Consider the following 22,773-nt stretch of genomic DNA (forward strand, 5'->3'; position numbering starts at 1 on the left):
CTATACCCTTTTGTGTTGTTTGACTTTTTTATAAAAGTATATTATTTTCATAATTTAAAAATTTTAACAAAGTAGCTTTCTTCTGAGATACTGAATACCCACAAACAGCTATCATGCTTTCTCCCAATTTCCTACAATGTTTTACTCTTTTACTATTTTCTGTAAACTCTACAGAGCCACGTGGACAGAGGAATTAAAAAGGGCTGGTGGGAGAAAATGCAAGAAACAAAACACAGACAGTGGGCATGAGGGGTTTTTTAGTATGATGAAAATGTCCTAAAATTGGATTGTGGTGACGGTTGCACAACTTTGTAACTTTACGAAAAAAAATCACTGAATGGTACACTTAAAACCAGTGAACTGTATGGTATGTAAATTACACCTCACAAATCTCTGTAGGGCAGAGATTTATTGGAGTAAAAATGAAAAAAGGATGAGAGGAAGGAAGGTACAGGAAGAGCAGAAGACGAGAAACCAAACCCCCTACCTTGAAAATGGGGAGCCTGAGAGAGTGGCGCTGGGTACAAGGGCCGAACGGGCTGCAGCTGGGAGGTGACGGCTGATGCCTGGGGATAGGCGTAGGCCTGCATACCTGCATAGGGCTGAGAAAATGCCAAGGGACAGCCAGTTTATAAAACATTCATACCTCTCTTTTTTGCTTAATTTGTCTTTGATGGAATAAAATGGATAAGCTGGAAGGAGACTCAAATTTATTGAAGCTGGAGATGGATGAGCTCAGGGTTTGGTACTGGATAATAATTGCAGCAGGAAAGCTACCTATGTGATCCAGTGGTACCCAGTCACTGAAGCCCTACCCAGAAAGTAAGGGGAGGGGGTCTCAGGCCACTCTCCGGTCCTCTGGTGATATGATTTAATTAAGCAGGAATTCAGCCATCGGGCCTATTGATGGTCTAAGAAATTTTAAAACTAAGCAAACTCTGCTTAATTTCCATTCAGGTAAAAGGAGAGGAGTTCACTGAGATTCCAAATTAAATCCACCAGTTTTCAAAGGCTGCCTCTCCCCTGCTAGATCCTGATGCTTTCCTGTGTGGCCAAGAGCTCTCAGTTTCCTCTGAGCTTTGGTCACCCCAACTATAAAATGAAAATAAGAATACCACTTCTTAGGGTTGTTGTACGGACTAAAGGAAGTGATATATAGGTAAAGTTTCTAACAGCTCGTAAGCGCCTGGCAGATAGTAAATGCTCTATAAACAGCAGCTATCATTTTAATGATGATGGTTATTCTTCCTTGAATTAAGGAAATCCAGTTCACTTCCAAGGACAGACATAACAACCCATCCATTATTTAAAAAGAAAGGAAAAAAAAAAATCTTAGGGGCCAGCCCCATGGCCGAGTGGTTAAGTTGGCACACTCCGCTTCGGCAGCCCAGGGTTTTGCCAGTTCAGATCCTGGGCACAGACATGGCACTGCTCATCAGACCATGCTGAGGCAGCATCCCACATAGCAAAAGCAGAAGGACCAACAACTACAATATACAACTATGTACTGGGGGTTTTGAGCAGAAGAAGGAGAAGAAAAAAAAAAGAAGATTGGCGACAGAAGTTAGCTCAAGTGCCAATCTAAAAAAGAAAATCTTAGGCGGCCAGCCTGGTGGCACAGCGGTTAAGTTCATATGTTCCGCTTCGGTGGCCTGGGGTTCACCAGTTTGGATCCCGGGCACAGAACTACACACCACTTATCAAGCCATGCTGTGGCAGGTGTCCCACAGATAAAATAGAGAAAGATGGGCACAGACGTTAGCTCAGGGTCGAGCTTCCTCAGCAAAAAGAGGAGGATTGGTGGCAGATGTTAGCTCAGGGCTAATCTTCCTCAAAAAAAAAAAAAATCTTAGTCTATACAGATACTAACTCTCCACTAGGGAGTGGGGAGAGGGTAAGGTGAAACTTTTCTCGATTCTGATACACCCTGTCCTAGTGGGGCATAGCCTGCCCACCAATGCTTCCACTCCTCCATTACGAATTACCACGGAAGCAAGGGCCTGTTACCACTGGGAGTACGTCTTATCCGTCAAATGTGTCAGGACAGAAGAAAAGGTTCACTATCCTGGCAACAGTCAGCAGAGAGAGACAGGCTGCTGCCACTGTCTTCTGTGAAACCAGGAAAAACCTACTTTAAGAAATCACTTTTGGAGGATAACTAGATTGCAGAATTCAGCTGTGTGTTCCATAGTCTCCACTTTCAACTCATAACCATTCTGCTGAGTTATTTGATAGAAAAGAACACCAGAGACTTGAATACATACCCTTCAACCAGACATGTGTGAAAAGGAGAGGAACAAATGTTGGTTGGGCCTCTACTACGGGCCAGGCCTGGAACCAGGTGCTCTGCTCGTTCTCTCATTTAATCTTTACAACAACCTGTAAGGAAGGTAATCCTTTGCCTGGTTTAGAGATGAGCAAGTGGTGGTTCCAGAAGAGGAAAAATCATAAACTCTAACTGTGGGGAACGGCTACTGTACGAACGGGGCAGGAAGAAGAAAAGAGACTGACTAGTACCGTAATAAATTAAAACTTTTAATTGATACGGCTTTAAAATGTTATTACCTGAAAGGACTGGGCATTTCCAGATACAGCTGAGTGGGAATCGAGAGGCGCAACTTGCATTAAGGCAGCAGAGGGTGCTTGGAGCCCAGAAACAGACGACTGAGGTGCTAAGAGAAAGCAAGAAGTTTTCACTGTCATCCACCCCTTGCTTCTTGGTACAAGTCCAGACCAGCACCTCACACACCATCATGCTTCAGACTTGACCACTTTTCTCACCTAGTCCCCTAAAACCAACTCTACTGGAGTCTCAGCAATGGGCTAGTAGAAGGATATTGGGTGTTCTCAGGTCCACGTGACTCAGGCCTATGATCCCATTAGCTGGCAGGAAGTGTAGAATGACATACAGGGAGATGTCTTATCAGCTGAATGCAGATTTCCAAAACTGATGATGCAACAGCAGGAGACACAGCAAGCAGACCAAACACACCTCCAGGTCTGAAAATGCCCTACCCAGGGACAAACTGACAAGTTTTACGCTCTAGCCCAGTTCTTAGCACTGAAACAATGCAGCCTAACAATCTAAGGACAGTGATGACAACTTTGGTGCTGACCCATTCAAGGCCACAGAACCCCCTTACCTTGTGAGGTCATCGGTGGTAGCACTGGATGGGCTGGCTGAAGAGAGGGCTGGATAGATGGAGGTGCCATGGGCTGCCCGGCTCCTCGCAGAGCATTCACATCCTGAAACAGGCACAAGCATGCTGCTTGCTACGTATATGGGCCCCTAACTGAAGACCCAGGCTGACTATTCACCCACAACCTGCTTACAGCCAGTGTTTTTAGGCAAAGAAGAGGAAGGAAAGGTGAGAGTTTAGGGCACGGGTTATGGGGAGAAAGCAGTCTGTCATGTACTAGAGGAGAGCCCTTCTCCCCGTAAATTATATCAAATAATTAAATATCGTTAATTTCCTCAATCACTCTAAGTAGCTGATGCTTATTGTCTGAAGCAGTTAAAGTGACTGTTCTCCAGAATGTATCACTTTCCAAACCAGCAGCTACCATAAGACTGACCTAGTCTGTTCCCACAGAAGAGGGGTCTCTTGCAAGGAAACCCAGGGAATAAGGCAGCCTCTGCTCTTTGGCTATATAATCTCCACAGACCTCAAGGTACTCACTGAAAATCAGATAGAGTAGGATTCACTGCACCTCGTTACCATGCTGTTTTGGGATAATATAGTTTTAGAGTTTCCCCCCATTGATTCTTTTCATAAAATCAAAGCAATGTTGGTCCCTACTGCAATTCTAAACAAAGTTATCCCACAAACATCTTCCTGATCCACACAAGGAAAAGAAAAACTTGAGACATAATATATAGTGACTGCGATCTGCTATGCTGCACTTTAAGGGTGGAAATCTCTCTCTGATCTTCTTTTTTCTGGGGGTGAGGAAGATTGGCCCTGAGTCAACATCCACTGCCAATCTTCCTCTTTTTGCCTGAGGCAGATTGTTGCTGAGCCAACATCTGTGCCAATCTCCCTCCATTTTGTATGTGGGACGCCACCATAGCATGGCTTGATGAGCCACGTGTAGGTCCACACCCAGGATCCAAACCCATGAACCCTGGGCCACCAAAGCAGAGCATGCAAAACCAACCATGATGCCAACAGGCCAGCCCCTCTCTGAACTTCTTTTACTTTAGAATTCCTCCTTGTCTCCCAATATTCTCAGAAATGTATTGTGCATTTCTGGAAAAGCATCTCAGTTTTATATCACCACAGCTCTAATTCAACCTGTATTTCTAACAATAGAGTGAAAGCAATTATGCTAAATCAATACAACAGAACACTGGGTTACCTTTAAAGGTAATAAAGCTTTGCTTTATGTACACTATTTATATTATTGATATTAACATAAGTGTTCACAATATAACATTAAGTTAAAAAATCAAGCTACAAAGCTATATATAAAAAACAATGCCCCAGGCTGGTCCACTGGCATAGTGGTTAAGTTCGTGCTCTCCCCTTCAGTGGCCCAGGGTTTGTAGGTTCGGATCCCTGGGCAAGGACCTAGCATCACTTACCAAGCCACACTGTGGCAGCACCCCACATAAAATAGAGGAAGACTGGCATAGATGCTAGCTTAGCAACAATCTTCCTTAAACAAAAAGAGGAAGATTGGCAACAGATCTTAGCTCAGGGCCAATCTTTCTCACCAAAAAAAATAATGCCCTTTTTGTTAAATATGTCTTCTTACTTTATAATTTAAATACTCTACAATGAATAAGTAGCACTAAAATTTTTAATAAGAATATTATCTTATCCAAATTTCATTTCCAGAAACCAGATAAAAGCCAATCTTACAACAACAGGTCCCAGAAAGCCTATCCTCCTTTAAAATGTTAAATCTACTTAGAGCTCTTCCAGGAAGAAATAAAACGAAATTGTGAAAAATAAAGCCTATTTTGGAAAATTTTTTCTCAAGAGCATCACTTTTGCTTTGTCGTACACCAAAGTCAAAGAATCCTAAAAATCAGTCTCTGTTATGTGTTCCAATTCAATTGAGAAAGGATGATTTTATTCAGTAAGGAGCTAACTACTGGGAAAAGAACTAAGAACTAAATTACTTCAGATCATACACCAAATCCCAGATGGATTAAAATTTTAAATATAAAAATGAAATAATAATAAATATTTTATAAATCACGTGACATTTATAATATATGAAAGTGGGAAGGCTTTCTAAGCATAATGTCAGAAGCAAAAAACAAAGGGAAAAAATTGATAGATTTGTTTGCAATAAAATTCTTGAACTTCCAAAAAAACCACATCACATACAAAGCCAAAAGACACAACAGTGTGATCTTTAGTAACACGTAACTTCAGTGGAAAGACCAACATTTTCCAAGAGAGTCTAAACATTCAATCATTAAGTAAGAAACCGAGCATCTGTTATGGGTTGGGCATCATGCTGCCTAAAGAGCGACTTTTACTGACAGTGGAGATCCCAGTAGAAGGCGAAAATAACTACTTAAAATGGACCACTTCTGGTGGTAGACGTACAGAACTGCTTCCATTTCTCAGTGGAAGTACTAATCACAGTAGAAACATATGTACCAATATCAACCTGTATCATTTTGAATATAAGCTCTCTAAATAATGATTCTGGGTGAGATGCAGAAAAAGCAGTAATTTCAACCAAAAGAACAGAAGATAGGAACATCTGCACTATTCATTCTAATACAGCCAGGGGACATACTTCAATTTCTGAATCATTGGAATCCAGCTGTGGTGGAAGGATGGGGAGCATGGGCTGGCCCATTTTAGCCATCCGAGAGATCAACTTGGCCTTGACTGTATCAGGATTCTAAAAAGAAAGGAAAGTCACAAAAATCACTGTAATCAAGGTTCATTCTCTTCAGTCCACTCTGTCTTTGGCTCTTGTATAAAATCCTTCAACAAGTCCCCCTGCCATATATATTTCTAATCATTTCTTCTAGAAAATGAAAATTAAAGATTTCTTGCCTAGAAGCATACATGGGTCACAATTAATAACAGCAGTAAAAAGAATTTCCCATATGTTGGAAGGGACAATGTAATTTCACACATATTACTTCATTTCAATCAAGTCTCCCCACCAGGCATACTTACTCTCATTTTACAGATGAAAAACTAAAGTATAGATTAAGGGAGGGAGGCATTTCAGATGATAGTACTCTCTCAAAAGCCTGAGGGCAATTCAGCAGAGAGAGATTGAGAAGAGATTTGGGGAGAGAAGGAAAGAGGAGCTCTTTGTTCCAAATTTAGGTTCATTTAACTCTGACTTGGCATTGACTACACACCCGCCCCTGTGCTAGAAGCCTCTGTACCCATTTACTGGTCCAAAGTGCAGCCTTGAGTACATTCCCCTGAGGGTGCACAAGATGATCTATTGGGTGTAAAAAGAAATGATCATAATCTCTATTTTTAAATTATCTTGAAGTTACAGTAAACATAAGACATTAAGCTTGTTTACAGGGATGAAGAGTACGTTATATAATTTGTAAATAGACATACACTGGAAGGATGTGCTCATTTTTTCTTAACACAATCAAAAAGCTGGGTCCATCAAGAGAGGACTAGTTATATAAACCATATCCACACAATGGAATATTGTGATCTAGAAATAAAAAAAGAATGAGGAAGTTTTCTATACACTAACATGGAAAGCTATTGTCACATATATTCTAAAATTACGAGCAAGGTAGGTAACACACATAGTGCGCTTTTTTGTGTGACAAGGGAGAAAAATAAAATATACATTCCTATTTGTTTGCATCTACATAGAGAAAGTGAGAGAATATATAAGAAACTAATAAAAGCAGTTACCTAAGTAGGGGGGAAGATGGGAGGGGGTACATGAGGGCAGGGGTGGGAGTGAGTCTTCTCAAAAAGTGCATCTTGTTATTTTGTTTTGATAACTGTACCATATGCATATAATTACTTGTTCAAAACAAAAAATGAAAACTTAAATGTAAAAAGAAACAAAAGATGGTTAATTTTGTTATCTGAATTTTGCCTCAATTAAAAAAACAAAACTGTGAAAAAACAAAAGAAATAAAAAAAGGTTAGAGATCACTAGTCTACCAGAAGTTACTGCAGCTTAGAAACAGGTGACAAAAATAACTGTGTCCAGAGAGTACAACAAAACTAATGCTGAACAATTTTTGTGGTTGTTCAAAGATATGAGATTGTAAGTGTTTTTCAATTTTCTTCTTTCTTGGTTGAACCTTCTGGCTTTAGGAGGTCACTTTTTATATATACTTGATCAATTATTTGCTTTGATTTGCCAAATTCCTGATTTGGGCTGAAGACAAACAAGTCAACTAGGATTGGAGAGAAATTAACCATCGATTTTACTCCAATTATCCCGCTTCCCAGTGTGGCAGGTGAAGGCCACAGAGCTTCAGAACTTCAAGTGCTTCAGCTATCACCTCGTCTGCAGGTAGCAAACTCATGCCTTCACGGTCCAGGCAGGGCAGACACAAACCACAGTGGACGTCCTCCTAAAGGCATTCAGATCCACATTTTACTACGACAGTATGCTAGTCTTTTCATCTTTACACCTGGGCAAACACAGAGGCCCAGTGATCTGCTCAAAGCCAACTAGCTGGTGAATTAGTACAGAATTCCTCTGAGAGAATGAAAGGATGAAGATATGTAGTGTTAGCAGTAATGAGGATAATAACAAGAGCCAATGTTAATTGAGCTCTTACAATATGCCCGACACAATACTAAAAACTCCACAGGCATTATTTCACTTAAACTTCATAAAAATCTCGAGAATGACTGAAGACATGCTATATGTAGACTCTGAGCTCAGTGCTTTGGAACCAAATCACAAGAACCCTATAAAGGGGCTGTGAGAATCATTCCATTTTAAAAATGAAGACGCCGAGGACCAGAGAAGTTAGAGAATTTTCTCAAGGCCACACGCTTGTAAGAATAAAGATTTGGAGCCAGGTCTGTCTCTGCAGAAGCCCAGGCTGATCTACACTGACTCCCAAGTAAGGGGAACAAATAAAGCCTGAATCATTTGTTCTTGACATTTCTTTTCCCTCTAAGTGACCACACCCTAGGCGCACGAAACCTTCTCAGCAAACGGGGGCAAGGGAGACAGACTCGTATACTCACTGTGTTCATAGAAAGCTGCTCGCTGAGGGAGTTAGATTTGGCACGAAGAGCTGGCTCCCTGCAAGCAAGGAAGATATATCCTGAGATGAATACAAAATCCATAATTCCAAGGCCAGATTATACTGGATAAACAAACTGTTTTTGAAAATATTTGCCAATTTAATGGCTGCAAAACAGAACTTGAACTCTTCTTTAGTTTGTATAATCTCTGAAAGCTAACAAAGATTAACAATTTTCCACTCATGCTTATTATTTATAGTTTTTTCCTTGGGTACATATTTTTTGTTCATTATGCCTTTTGCCCAATTTTCTTTCAGGGTTTGGCAGGTATTCTTACATATCTGAGTTCGTGCCTTTATAGACTATGAATATTAATCCTTTGTCAGAAAAACCTGATGCAAGTGTTTTCCCCATTTCCCTCATCCCATTTTTTCCCCTAGTTATTTAAAATTATTTTAGGGGCCGGTCCGGTGGTGCAGCAGTTAAGTGCACATTCTGCTTCAGCGGCCCAGGGTTCACTGGTTTGGATCCCGGGTGCAGACATGGCACTGCTTGTCAAGCCATGCTGTGGTAGGCATCCCACATATAAAGTAGAGGAAGATGGGCACAGATGTTAGCTCAAGGCCAGTCTTCCTCAGCAAAAAGAGGAGCATTGGCAGCAGATGTTAGCTCAGGGCTAATCTTCCTCAAAACGATAAATAAATAAAATTACTTTACTTTTCAATTGTATCCCTATTTCTGAACCCCTCTAAGAATCATTTCTATGGACAATAAAAGAGCTTGCTACAACTCCAGTATCTTACCCTGATTTGAAAGGCGCCGACGTGGGTGTTGACACAATAGGATCAGCAGAGAGGCTGTCAGCACCAGGTATGGGAGAAGGAGCCGCCGAATCCCGGGAACTAACACTGTGCCCATCAGAGCCGGAATCTCTGGCAAATTTGACCTAAGGAAAGATCAAAGACAGGTGGAAAAGGCTACAAAAAAGCACCCGTCGCCCTCCATCCTCCCTTCTTTTTACTTATTCTCCATTACATAAGTCATTATCTGTTCACTGCAGGTGAATCAGAAAATGCAGATAAGCAAAAAAAAAAAGAAAGAAAGAAAGAAAGAAAAAGATAACAGTCTCCTGCAATCCACCTACTAAGCAATAACATTATCAGAATTTTGGATGTAGTATTTCACATTTATATTACCTTTGGATGTGTATATCTATCTGTGTGCGTGTATATTTTTTACAAAAATGGGGCCATACTGTTTTGCAACCTGCTTTGCTCACTCACTGATACGTTAACACATTGCCATGTTACTAAATGATTAATCTATGACATCATTTTCAACTACTGAAGATTACGTCTAACTTCAAAGGTCATGCTTTTAACTGCTATTATCTACAGGAAAAAGTCTTCAAAGGATCGGGGGAACAGAAGTCATAAATATCTATGTTATTACAAAATACATTTCACCAATTCCTAGTTGTTGGACTTTCAATTTATTTCCAATTTTTCCCATCACAAACAATACTTCTATGAATAGCTTTGCATCTATATCTTTGCACATAATCATTTCCAAAGTATAAATTCACACAAGTTAAATTATTATATAAAAGCTTTGTTCATTTTTAAGAATTCTGATATACACCACAAAATTTGAACTACTTTATACTCCACAAGCAGTATATCAGTCTTTCTTAACACTCCTGTCACACTGGGTATTATCATTCTGTATCAGCCTTGTCAATCTAATAAGCAATGTTAATTTGTAATTCGTTGATTATTGGTAAAATAGATTTTTTTTTCCTATGTTTACAAAATGCCAGTCTTGATGGATTCAAATTGGTTTGTTATCTATCACCAACCATGATTTCATCAAACTCAAAGGAAAATTGAGAGGGAATATTAAAGTTGTGAAAAGGGCAGCTGGAAGCATGTTAGTGACAGAGGGCTGGAATGGCCCCACAGACACAAGGTGTCCAATTAGGAAAGGCCCATTGAGAAGAAAAGCATACCCTTTGTTGTAGCAGGAACAACAGCCACAATGAAGATGACCGTAATATCTTTTATTTGCATTGTATTGTATAGTTTATAGTAACAAACACTATCACATTTGGACCTAACAATCACAGCATAAAGCAAACAGGGTCTTTTTTTTTCTTAGGAGGGAGCAGCATTAATTAACCACAATTTGTTACAAAGTTTATTACAGAAATTATACATATTCATGATAAAATTTTTAAAAGGTACAAAAGGGTAGAATATCAAAAATAAAGGTTTCTGAACCTCATTTCCATTTTCCAGAGAAAACTACTTTTAATGCTTCCAGATACTGTCTATGAATGTATGGGCATATATATGTATTCATATGTATATATACAGCCATATGTATATAAGACTGCGCAAATATGTTTGTATATGTGTGTGTACACACACACATGTACACACAAGAGATCATACTATCCATATTGTTTTGCAACTTGCTTCTTTCACTTAACAGATTTTTGGATATTCTTTAAGAACTACATAAAAGTCCACTTTATGAAAAACCATAACTTAACCAGTCTCTTAATAACGGACATAGTTGTTTCCAGTTTTTTACTACTACAAACAATGTGACAGAGGGAGGAAACTATATATCTCTATCTATCCATCTATCTGTAGATACCTTTGCATACTTATGTAAACATATTGATAGGATAAATTTGTAGCCATGGAATTACTAAGTCAAAAGGTATGTACATTGGGTAGGAACCACTATTTTATAGACAAAATAAAAAGAAGGTTAGTGTAGAGAAGTGATCTGCTCAGGCATGTCCTCTTCTAGACTCTGAATAGCGAGCCAGGAAGGACATAAACGCTGGTCTTTAGATTCCAAAGCTGCTGTTCTTTCCAACTATACCATTTCTACTTAAAAAAAAAGACAGACGTCTTCAGAACCTGTTCTCAAATATATTTATTTATTCATTTTACTCAACTAGCAAAGAGAACGTATCAACCCAACACACCACCATTTCACTCACCCGCGTAATCTCCACCTCGAACACGAGGATAGAGTCTGTTGATGGAGTCCATCCTATTACCCCTTCAGAGCCAGCAGCACAGGCTGGAGGGATGATAAGCAACCGCTTCCCTCCTTTTTTCATGCCCAGCATTCCATCTTCCCAGCTCTTTAGGAATCGGAGAAGAGGAGAAGCTCATCAGACACAAACTTCCTCATAAGACAAAATGGGGTATAGGATCATCAGGTTTCACTCATCCACACTTTCAGGTTTGGATCCCGGGAGAGAGGTCAAGTTCAAATATTCCTCCCTCCCTCCATTCGTTATAAGAATATCTAGAATACTGTCATACATCACTTAACAACAGTGATATGGTTTGAGAAATTTGTCATTAGGCGATTTCGCTGTTGCGCGAACATCATAGAATGTACTCACATAAAACTAGATGGTATAGCCTACCACACAGCTAGGCCAAATGGCACTAATCTTATGGGACCACCACTGTAAAGGAGGTCCATTGTTGACCAAAACGTCATTATATGGCATGTGACTGTATTGCTTCTAAATTCACTTGTAAAAGCCAGCATATCCGGGACTGGATGAAACATATTTATCTTAGGTAATGAGAAAAATTGGGAGGAATATAAGACTGGAATTAAAAGAGAAATGAAAGCTATCATTTATTAAACATATTTTTCCAAATGCTCTGGTAAGTGCTTTACTCATATTATGTTGTTTAATCCCTAAAACAACCTCATGAGGTTAGTAGCATTACCCCCATTTTACAGATGAGAAAACTGAGGCTTAGGGAAGTTAAGAAACTAGCCCAAGATCAGACAGTCGGTACACTGTTAAGCCAAGATTCAACACTAGACTATCCAGCTTTAAGGGTCTACAGAAACAAGTCTCCAAAGGCTTCTGGGAAAAGGAGTCATAAACAATGCTATGAAGACACACTTTTTGCCCCGTGGATGAATGAGTACTTCACAATGCATCAGTATATCCCGACACAATTATAGCCCACACGTGTAAACTACTCTTTACTTTATAACACACTTGCGCAACTGGTAAAGAAAAAATTCACAAGGTGAACCCAGGGCCTCAGACGCTAATGCCGTCATTCCTCCCACTGTGTCGTGGTTGTTTCCCACAATGGTTGCAAAGCGCTGGTCCCAAGCATTCCAGGGAGACAAGAACCACCCATTATAACACATTGCTAGAAGAAACAGTTTCCCCTCTTTCCTTATTAGGCTATAAGAAGGATTTAGTAATTTCCCCAGAGTTACAGGATGAAAAAGAAAGGGCAGGTACCCATTCTTCAATATATCATCTCATAGGCAAAAATCTCCCAAATACAGATAATGTAACACAATGTTATACGACTTTTTACACATCCTTTGCAGACTCTCAGAAAATACAGCCAGGTTAGAAATTTAACAAAACTGAATGTAAATGAAGCCCACTACAACTGATAATCCATAGAAAAACACAGTTAAACCTTTACCTTGATGACTTTCCCTGATCCTAATTTCAAGCGAAGCAGCTTATCCTTGTTAGCAGTGGAGTCAAAAACCTGCAATGTTATCAAAGTACATGAAGTCAGCCAGTTTCAAAAATAATAATAATCATTACAACATCCAACTTAGCACATACCAGCACAGTACTTCTGGAATAGGGAATGTCAAACATGCTGGAAAAATTGTTCTTAAAAGACCTGAAAAGAAGGGACCACATCATGGCTAAAGAGTGTTATCACACTGAATATCTCTGAGGCAAAGACTTCCAGGTTTGGAAAAACATAAACTTCTACCACCAAGTATTTAAAAGCATTTTCATCTGTAAAGACTTCTCAAATAAATGATCTTATCTGATGCTCACACCAATCCTGCCAAGGAAGCAGCATAAGTACCACTGACCTCCATTCACAGATGGGGAAAAAAAATTAAGAGCTTAAATGACTTGACAAGGTCAAGTTAGGATAAAATTGAAACGTGAATCCACATTTTTTTGACTCATAGTCTAAAGTTCTTTCTATAATACCATACTGCTTTTGAGGGCTTAATAACATTAAAACACAACAAGCCCGATCTACTTACAGTATCTACTATAAGAAAAACAGAGAAACAGCTGTGAGGAAGGTCTAAACAGAAGTTTTAAGACCTAATCTCATAAGAATATATTCAAGTTTAAAACTGGTATAGGAGGACAAGACATACATGTGAACAATTACCAGAAAGGACACTTGGAGTTTCCATTCTCTCTAAGCGGAAGAGACAAGTAGCACTGAGAAGATTTTACACACTAACAATTCATGACTATGCCCCAAAAGCAGTTGTAGTGACTAAAGCAGGACAACTAAATGATTTCTATTTGCCAACAGCAGCAATTCACAATAATAACACCTTACGCTTGAATAGCCCTCATGCTATTTAAATTACAAAAGAACCTGCAGGGTACGTTTTCTTACCTGGCCCAGCGCATGATTCTGCAAGAGCCAGCCAGTATAGGCCACTTCCAAGGAATCTCCAACTTCTACAGCAGGACCCTCTGCTACAATGAGGTCCTGCGAGAGCACTGCATCCAGGGAAGAGGTGCTGTTGCACTTGGCAATGCACACCTGCGCGACGAAATCGAAGCAGCATAAACTTAGTTTAAGCTCAGTAAGTACTCATCCCATTATTGTTAATGCTCTTTTCTAAACAGTGGCAACCCCTAAGAAAACCGATTAGATGTTTGGAAGTAAATCATTCGAAAGTCAGTAATCTTGCCCAGAATCAAAGTGCCTAAGAGTATGGCATTGGAGTCAGACTGTCTGGGTACAGATCTGGGCACTGCCACTTATTAACTTGTAACCTTGGCCAAATAACTTAACCTCTCTGTGAACTTCATTTCATAGAGGCTTTTTGTAAAATGGAGATAAAAGCTTTGTATATCTCCTAGGGCAGTTATGAAGACTAAGCTAATGGAGGGTACTTGGCCCAGTGCCTGGCAAATAACAGTAAGTACCCAATAAACATGAGCCACCGTTACTATACTGACTTACTGCTTCAGTGTTTGGGAACCTATGAAAGAAGGGACGCTTCTAAAAAAATTTCAAAAGGCATTTCTAAAAAGAATAAACTAGAAAAAAGGCCCTTTACAAAACCATATTGCATTCCAAGAATTCCTACCTCCACCCTTACCCTACAGATTTAGCCATATTGTCTTAGCACAAATCTTAGACAAGATTAAGCATTACAATATTAAGTAAATAAGATTTAAGTATTCTATAGTCAGTGTTTTAACATATACATTGGAAACTTGCTACTCATTTTCTTAAAAAAGTTTCGTTATTGTAACCAAATAAATGCTAACTAAAACAATGAGATGTCATTTTTTATTAAGCAATTAAGACTAAAAGGGAAAAAAAAGGATAATTCTAAATGCTGGCAAAGGCATAGTGAGAGAACTGATATAAATGTGAAATAGTACAATCTCTCTGAATAGTAGTGTGCCAAAGTATATACAAAGTATATACAGAACCTAAAAATACTTGAAACCTTTGACTCAGTCTTTCACTTCTAGAAATCTACCCTAGAAAATAATCAGAGAGAAAAAAGGACACAGAATTATACACAAAAATGGTCACTATAGTATCATTTATTTCAGAGACTGAAAACAATCTAAATGCCTAAAGTAAGAGAACGGCTAAATAAATTAAAGAACACTTGTATTATGCACCTTCCAAAACTGTTTCCAGATAATTCTTCATTAAGTGGGTAAAGATGCATTATACATTGTTAAATAAAATAAGCAGGATATAAAATTCTTAAAGGGTGTGTCTACTATGTACATACTATGTATACTATGCATTAAAAAAAAGAAACATAACATGTTACTAGTGGTTACTTTGGGTAGTAAGATTATGAGTGGTTTTTTTTTAAATGTTTTTCTAAATTTTCTACAGTGATCATGTAGTAACTTTTTAAAAATTCTTTTAAAACGCTATTTTTAAAAGATAGCTTTATTTATTCCTTATTTATGAAGTGGAAAATGTTTTTTAAAAAGTCAGTTTAGATTTAGCCTTTTTTCTCTTTAAAGTCTCATTTTCGAGCAATTTCAATAAGTGTTCCTATTATTTCCCTGAAATACAACAAGCTCAGGTGAGAAATTTAGTGCCTGTCACTAACAAAATATAGCAGGTTATAAGTTTTCCATATATTTTCCTAAAATCAAGGGAAATCTAGACTAGTGCTTGCATTTTCATGGGAAGAATAAGATGGTATTACCTGTTTATTGAACTCCACAGCAGCCTTTTCTGACTCAAACATGATGGACCAGTTTTGTCTCTGGTCATCATAAAAGGTGCTATAGTTATTGGGCCGAACCTGGGGAAAGGAGAAACGGTGGGATAACTCAACCAAGAGCAGCACGGCAGCTAAATCTGACTGCCTGAACCCACACAGAAGGGCCTTGACTCAGGTGACCCCAAAGAGAGATATCAGGGAACGTTCTTCTTCCTCCCACCCTCCACCAACTTCTCCTTAGTCCACATTCCCACAAGGCAGACAAGAGACCTTTCCGAGAGGCTCTCTTAGGATATCCACTCTGACAGCCAGGGCTGAAGCAGATCTAATTCCTGCCAGCTATGCACACACCAGTCTCTGCTATAAACCTATCCCAAAGGAACTAATTCCAACATGGGAAGTCTTACCATTAGCTCAAAGTTCGGATGAATTCTGGCAACAGTAACTCGCTGCTGTTGACTGATATAAAGAAGAATCTTATACTGTACTCAAGCAAAGACAGGCAGAAAAAAAAGAGAACAGAAGTCAAAAGGCAACACAAAATGAGCAGTAAGATGTCAGGGGTGGTGCTTCATAGAGGCATAAAACTCAAAACTCAATTCACCTCTTAAAGCTTGGATTTTAAATTCTATCCTTTGACTATCCATTTTAATCTCTTCTCATTGTGGTCTTTTTTTTTTTTTTAAGATTGGCACCTGAGCTAACAACTGTTGCCAATCTTTTTTTTTGCTTTTTTCTCCCCAAATCCCCCCAGTACATAGTTGTATATATTTTTTTAGTTGTGGGTCCTTCTAGTTGTGGCATGTGGGACACTGCCCCAACATGGCCTGATGAGTGGTGCCATGTCCGCGCCCAGGATCCAAACCAGCAAAACCCTGGGCCACCGAAGCGGAGCGTGCGAACTTAACCACTCGGCCATGCGGCCGGCCCCTGTGGCTTTACTCTTCAACTGTCATCAGCAAGTCTTTATTTCACTGGTGTTTTCATTTGTATGAATGGTAACTAAGACATATACAAATGACCAACAGGTACATGAAAAGATGCTTAACATCATTAGTCATTAGGGAAATACAAATTAAAACCACAATAAGGTACCACTTCACACCTACTAGAATGGCTATAAAAAAAATCAATGGAAAAATAACGAAGTGTTGGCAAGGTAGTGGAGAAATTGGAACCCTCATATATTGCTAGTAGGAATGTAAAACAGTACGGCTGCTGTGGAAATAGTTTGGTAGTTCCTCAAAAAGCTAAACATAGAATTACCACATAACAGCAATTTTCACTCCTAGTATATACCTCAAAGAACTGAAAACAAGGACTTAAACATATACTCGTATGTCGGTGTTCATTGCACCATTACTCACAATAGGCAACAGGTAGAAACAACCAAAGTGTCCATTAACTGATGAATGGATAAACAAAACTGTTTATACACATACACATTGTTTACAACAATGTGTTATTCTCACACAATGGGATACTATTCAGCCATTAAAAGGAAAAAAGTTCCGATACATGCTACAACATGGATGAATCCTGAAAACAATATGCTAAGTGATACAAGCCAGACACAAAAGGACAAATATTGTAATGATTCCACTTATATGAAATATCTAGAATAGGCAAATTCATGGAAACAGAAAGTAGATTAGAGGTTACCAGACGATAAGGGAAGGGGGGATGGGGAGTTATTGCTTAAGGGTTACAGATTTTCTGTTTGGGATGATGAAAAAGTGGAAATAGACAGTGGTGATGGTTGCTCAACACTATAAATGTAACTAAGGCCACTGAATTGTACACTTAAAAATGGTTAAAATGGCAAATTTTATGTTTCATATATATTTACTATACACATACACACAAAACTGTAGGGAAACAAATAATTAAAATTCAACCTCAGAGGGGAGGGAGAGACTATGGGAGCTCATATACAATCTTGCACCAGAAAGGGCTTTCCTTATCCCACGTTAGGTAGCTAGAGTGAGGGGCTGATCACTTTAATCCAATTCAACTATAGACAGACTGAGCTGGTCAGGGAAGGATGCAGGTTACTCAGAGCCTTCCCACCTCTGGGCTGTCCCTGCTCTCAAGCATCATCTTCCTAGGCTTTGGATTAAGAGCCTGGAAGGTCTCTGACTCCCCAGTCCTGAAAGTTCTGCCCATCAGAGATTCTGAGCTGCGTTCTTTAGCTTCCTCTCCAGGAAGTTCAAAATCTAGCAAACGTATTCAGAGAAAGGTTGTTGCTTATTGCTTGTTACCGGTCCCAGCACTATAGGAGGACTTCATGCACCACAAGATTGCAGATGTTTCCCTCTGCCTTTCCGGCACAGCCCCTGGACTTCCACACCATCCCAGAACTCAGCAAATGTTCCATGGAAAAAAAAACCACCTTGTATTTGGAGCTCCTCTAGTTTTTTGCCAATGTCTCTTCCCCCCAGTATTCTCTCTGTCTGGCCCATACCTGAGGCTTAGTCTACTCCCAGGTGTCAGCAAAAGTCTCAAGGGAAGGAAACACTCAGTTCATTGGCTCTTCTCTAAAATTTTATTCATCTATTCCTCATCATTTCCACAGCTCTCCAACGAATTTTAAAATCGAATTTTTGCTATTTATCTGCTGTTTTACAGTTGTTACGGTGGGAATGTTGCCTGCCACAAAGTACTACATTCTATTAGGTAGTGAAGTCCCAACACCAGATTTTTAAAATCCAAATGGCAACCTCCAATGAATGAACAGATCTAGATAATAATCATTGATGGCTGCTAACATGACAAAATGAGAGACAACCAGACATTATTTACCTCCAGATGGGAGAATGAAAGAGACTAAAGGGACACAGTAACCAATTGCAATGTATGGACCTTATAGATCCTGATTAAAACAAACTGTAAAAAAAAAAAAGAAAAAAAGAGAGAATCGGAAATTGGAACACTAACAGTAGTGAGTGAGATCAAAGAATTATTGTGGGTGTTTTTTAGGTGTGATAACGGCATAATGGTTATGTTAAAAAATCCTTATCTTTTAGAGATACATACTAAAATATTTACAGCTAAAATTACATGCTGGAGATTTATTCAAAATAATCTCAGCAGGGGAAGAAGGAAAACACGCAAGAGTTAAGACAAAACAAGACTAAAATAATTGTTAGAGCTCAGCAATGGTTATCTGGGAGTTCATTATCCTAGTCCCACTATTTTTATAGGTGTTTCCAAATTTCCATAATGAAGTTGTCTATTGTATTAGTTACCCTGAACAGGTCATCTTATCTCTCTGGGTCTCAGAGTCTCTGAGGAGGATGGACTCCATGGTCTCTGGATCTCTGAAATTCTGTAATTTCTTATACTTATTTCAACCATGTTCAAAACTTTCTGGAGCAGAATTTGAAGCTAGATACAACCCACAAGTAAATCAGTTCCAGGGCTTCCAGCTACCTCTTCTCTTTGACCCAAACCAACATTATACAGTGTGATCAACTGCCCATCTCATAATCAAACTTTCAAAGGACAAACGCTGGTCATTCATGCAGCTTAAAGACATAATGCTCTCGGTAGTACACTCAGTGTTGTTTATTACCTAACAAAGGAATGTCCTTGGTAAATGGTTTACTCCAAAACTCTCCAAATTCTTAAGCTAAGTCCATATCACAAAGGTGAAACAAAGATTTTGAGTGGTCGGATTTGTTTTAATGCACAAAAGTCAGCAAAATGTGACTATAAACATTACTGTATACCTGACACTAAAAATTCACATTCAATACAAACAATCATCTTAATCCTCTGACACATGAGACATGGGGCAAGTTGGGATAAAAACCAGCTCGTCGGTATGACATGGGACACCTGAATGTACATGAGACGTAGGGGCATTCTCACCTCTCTGGCTGTGTGGTCCCCCAGGACTGCAGCACCAAACTTGCCCTGCTTTATGTATTGACCATTTACGCTATAGAAGCAAGAAAAACAACAGGTATTAATACTTTAAGTAGAAGCAGCTTCTTTTTCTGCCATATAGAAGTGGCGTATCTAGTCATTCAGCCTCTAGAAACAGACAGAGGTGAGCAGTTCATAATTCAAAGCTCTTACACAACTTCTTTACTCTTTAAATTCACTATTCATGATAGCTCAGTGGAGTGGCTTCCTTTGAGCACTTAGAAAGGCAGCTGTTGAGGATACAAGCACTTCCTAGAGAGAGAAGACAGGATAATGGCACTTCAAAGTTTTATGTGCAGAATTCTCCAACTGAAATATTGAAAAGCATTACTGATACTTTGTCTATGGAAGGACTGAGGAGCCATTTTGCAATGAACAGAGGCTTACAGGGAAAAGATAGGGGCTTAACCCACCCTCCCGCCCGCCAGCTGCAGAAAGCACTCCTTCTCAGCTGCTTACCATCGATATGCATGGACTACTGCTGCAAACAGTATGGTGGGAGTGCCTGTGGTGGTGGGTGCTGCTTTTGGTGTTGCCTGATTTCCTGAAAATGAAGAAGAAAACAAAGTTGTCCTTCATTTCTTGCTTGAAACTGATTTTTTTTTATTTTAAAGAGTGGCATCTGAGCTAACATCTGTTGCCAATCTTTGTTTTCTCTTCTTTTCCCCAAAGCCCCCCAGTATATACTGTATATTCTAGTTGTAGGTCCTTCTGGCTGTGCTATGTGGGACGCTGCCTCAGCAAAGCCTGATGAGCAGTGCTGTGTCAGCACCCAGGATCCAAACCGGTGAAACCCTAGGCCACCAAAGCGGAGCAGGCGAACTTAACCACTCGGCCACACGGCAGCCCCTTGAAACTGATTTTAACCATTAAAGCAGCTTCAAAATTCTTCTTTACACCTTACAGTTAGTGGTATAATGGTTTCATGACCATTATCCTCATTGGATCAACAAGACAGTCCTGTAACCTCATCTAGGGGTGAAGACACTGGGGCTCCAAGCAGCAAGTGCCTCACACGATGATAGTAGCCAGCCTAGGACTGGAACCCAGGACTCCAGCTCCACTCCAAACAAGTCTTTGGGCTAGAAAAGAAGCACTGGCTAGAACGTAAGCTCAAATTCCATCTACTTTCTTTTCTCCTTCCAACATTTTGACAACTGTAATAATAAAAATAGTTCTTTCCTCTTTCCTTACTTCTCGGGTAGAAAATTTATGACATTCAGATCACATCAATTACTTAACTTTTGCAGTGGTATAGAGTAACACTGACGTTTTAAAATAGTATATTTAGAGTAAATCGCATATTACACTCTCCATATGAATACGTTGATGGAAGACTAGTAAGAACACTGGCATGGATGTAATAACTAAGAATTTATTTTCAAAAGTATCCTTGTTTGATTTTTTTGTTTGTTTTGTTAAAAACAAGACAACAGGTCCCAAATGGAGTCACTTATACTAACTCCCACATCACCAAACCAGGACTTACAGTCTCGGTTCTCCCAGAAATGGAATCTTAAACCAGTCAATCAGGAATCACCTGATCAGCACCAGTTTGGTAATCTGCCCGATAGACTCCCGCCATCCCCTATAAGAATGTAACCTCACAATAACCAACTTGCTTATTTGCCTAGTACAACCTCCTTGTTCCCCCCCCCCGAGTCGGTCTATAAGTCTTTCATTTTGCACAGGTCCTCAGAGCTCCTTTCTCTCTGCTAGATTGGATGCTGTGTGATTCACGAATTGTTAAATAAAGCCAATAAGATCTTTAAAATTTACTCAGTTTTTAACAGTACTGACATTTTTTTCTGATTATAGAGTACACGTATATGATAGAAAACTTGCAAATATAGAAACACATAGAGAAAAGAAAAATGACCTGTAATCTCAACACCCAAAAAATAAATGTCAATAATTTGATGTATTTATTCCTAGTCCTTTTTCTATACACACAGGCTTTTTTCTTATATTTTTCTAAACAAAATTAATGATATGATTTGACAACCTCCTTTTCTCACTTAGTATAAACATTTCCTTATACTCTTCAAAACAGTCTCCAAAACAAAGACAAAATAGTCCTAAAAATGTTTTTTTGTGATTACATAAAATACTACATTACAACTTTACTAGAATTTATCCAATTTCCTACTGTTTGACATGTCTTTGGACTGTTCCCAATTTTTCTCTATCATAAATAATGCTATGGTGAACATCCTTAAAACACATTTTTATTTTTTAGGAAGATTAGCCCTGAGCTAACATCCGCCGCCAATCTTCCTCTTTTTGTTGAGGAAGATCAGCCCTGAGCTAACATTTGTGCCAACCTTCCTCTACTTTATACGTGGGATGCCTGCCACAGCATGGCTTGATAACTGGTGCGTAGGTCCACACCCAGGATCCAGACGGGTGAACCCCAGGCCACCGAAGCAGAGTGCACGAACTTAACCACTGAGCCTTGGGCTGGCCCTAAAACACACATTTTTATATGCATCTCTAATTACTTTCTTAGACTAAATTCCTAGAAATAGAATTATGAAGTGAAGGAATGTAAAAAATTCTAAAGTTTTGTTACATCCTGCCCAAATGCCCTTGCGAAATGCCATACCAGTTTCCACTCCCACCAGCAGTATGAGTATACCAGCTCGGCAACCCTGGCAGCAAGAGAGGATAATCTTTTTAAATCTTTACCAAGGGGAAGAGGGAGGTAGAGAAAAGGGAATGCCATCTCATTGTTGTTTTCATTTGCATTTATTGATTAGAAGGAAGCAGACATTTTAACACTTTCTATAGATTTGTTTTGATGAACTGCCCATTTATGTTGTTTATTTTCCTAGCCTGGTTTTCCTTATCATTTTGTAAAAACCTACGACATAGTTTTGAATTCATTAGCAATTTCCAGCTGTATGTAATACCACGATAGAACTTTTCTCCTGCTAAGCAGTGTACGACAGAAAGAAAAAGTAACTAAGGCCAGAGTTAGGTTAGCAGGCCAAGTCTGAAACACTGAGAAAAATTACTGTCTCCCAGGTCCGTCTAGCAACCTCCTTCAGGTTCGTTCAGCTTCTCCCCGTACACTCATCTCCCTACCTAATGCCCTGGAGATGGAAGGTCGGTCGTCGATTTGCTAGAGGGACGAGTGAATTAGATGCCCACAATCATGTGACCTTCTCATTGGTGTAACATTTCTTCCTCTCTGAAATGATGGTTGTACAGTCTTGAATTCTCTACTCACAAGGACTTCCTTTTTTTTTTCCTTCCCAAAGCCCCAGTGCATGGTTGTATATCCTAGTTATAAGTCCTTCTAGTTCTTCCATGTGAGCCACCACCACAGCATGGCAACTGACAGGTGGTGTGGTTCCCGGAAATGAACCCAGGCTGCCAAAGCAGT

General features: G+C 39.3%; 1 protein-coding gene across 4 annotated transcripts in view; it reads right to left on the bottom strand.

Annotated features, from left to right (window-relative positions):
• The window catches only part of FKBP15 (FKBP prolyl isomerase family member 15), a 53,167-nt gene that overhangs the window by 19,801 nt on the left and 10,593 nt on the right, over window positions 1-22,773 (bottom strand). For all 4 annotated transcript variants that reach the window (XM_070251132.1, XM_023628677.2, XM_023628676.2 and 1 more), the window contains exons 3-15: window positions 19,845-19,929; window positions 19,329-19,398; window positions 15,863-15,937; window positions 15,438-15,536; window positions 13,637-13,786; window positions 12,674-12,742; window positions 11,191-11,337; window positions 8,978-9,120; window positions 8,175-8,232; window positions 5,761-5,868; window positions 3,144-3,246; window positions 2,566-2,672; window positions 488-602 (exon numbers count right to left, since the gene is read on the bottom strand). In XM_070251132.1, coding sequence (XP_070107233.1) covers window positions 488-602; window positions 2,566-2,672; window positions 3,144-3,246; window positions 5,761-5,868; window positions 8,175-8,232; window positions 8,978-9,120; window positions 11,191-11,337; window positions 12,674-12,742; window positions 13,637-13,786; window positions 15,438-15,536; window positions 15,863-15,865 — 1,102 coding nt within the window. In that variant the 5' untranslated portion in view covers window positions 15,866-15,937; window positions 19,329-19,398; window positions 19,845-19,929. The remainder of the gene's footprint in view (window positions 1-487; window positions 603-2,565; window positions 2,673-3,143; window positions 3,247-5,760; window positions 5,869-8,174; window positions 8,233-8,977; window positions 9,121-11,190; window positions 11,338-12,673; window positions 12,743-13,636; window positions 13,787-15,437; window positions 15,537-15,862; window positions 15,938-19,328; window positions 19,399-19,844; window positions 19,930-22,773) is intronic.

The sequence above is a fragment of the Equus caballus genome, chromosome 25 (genome assembly GCF_041296265.1).
Source record: "Equus caballus isolate H_3958 breed thoroughbred chromosome 25, TB-T2T, whole genome shotgun sequence".
Classification (NCBI taxonomy): Eukaryota; Metazoa; Chordata; class Mammalia; order Perissodactyla; family Equidae; genus Equus; species Equus caballus.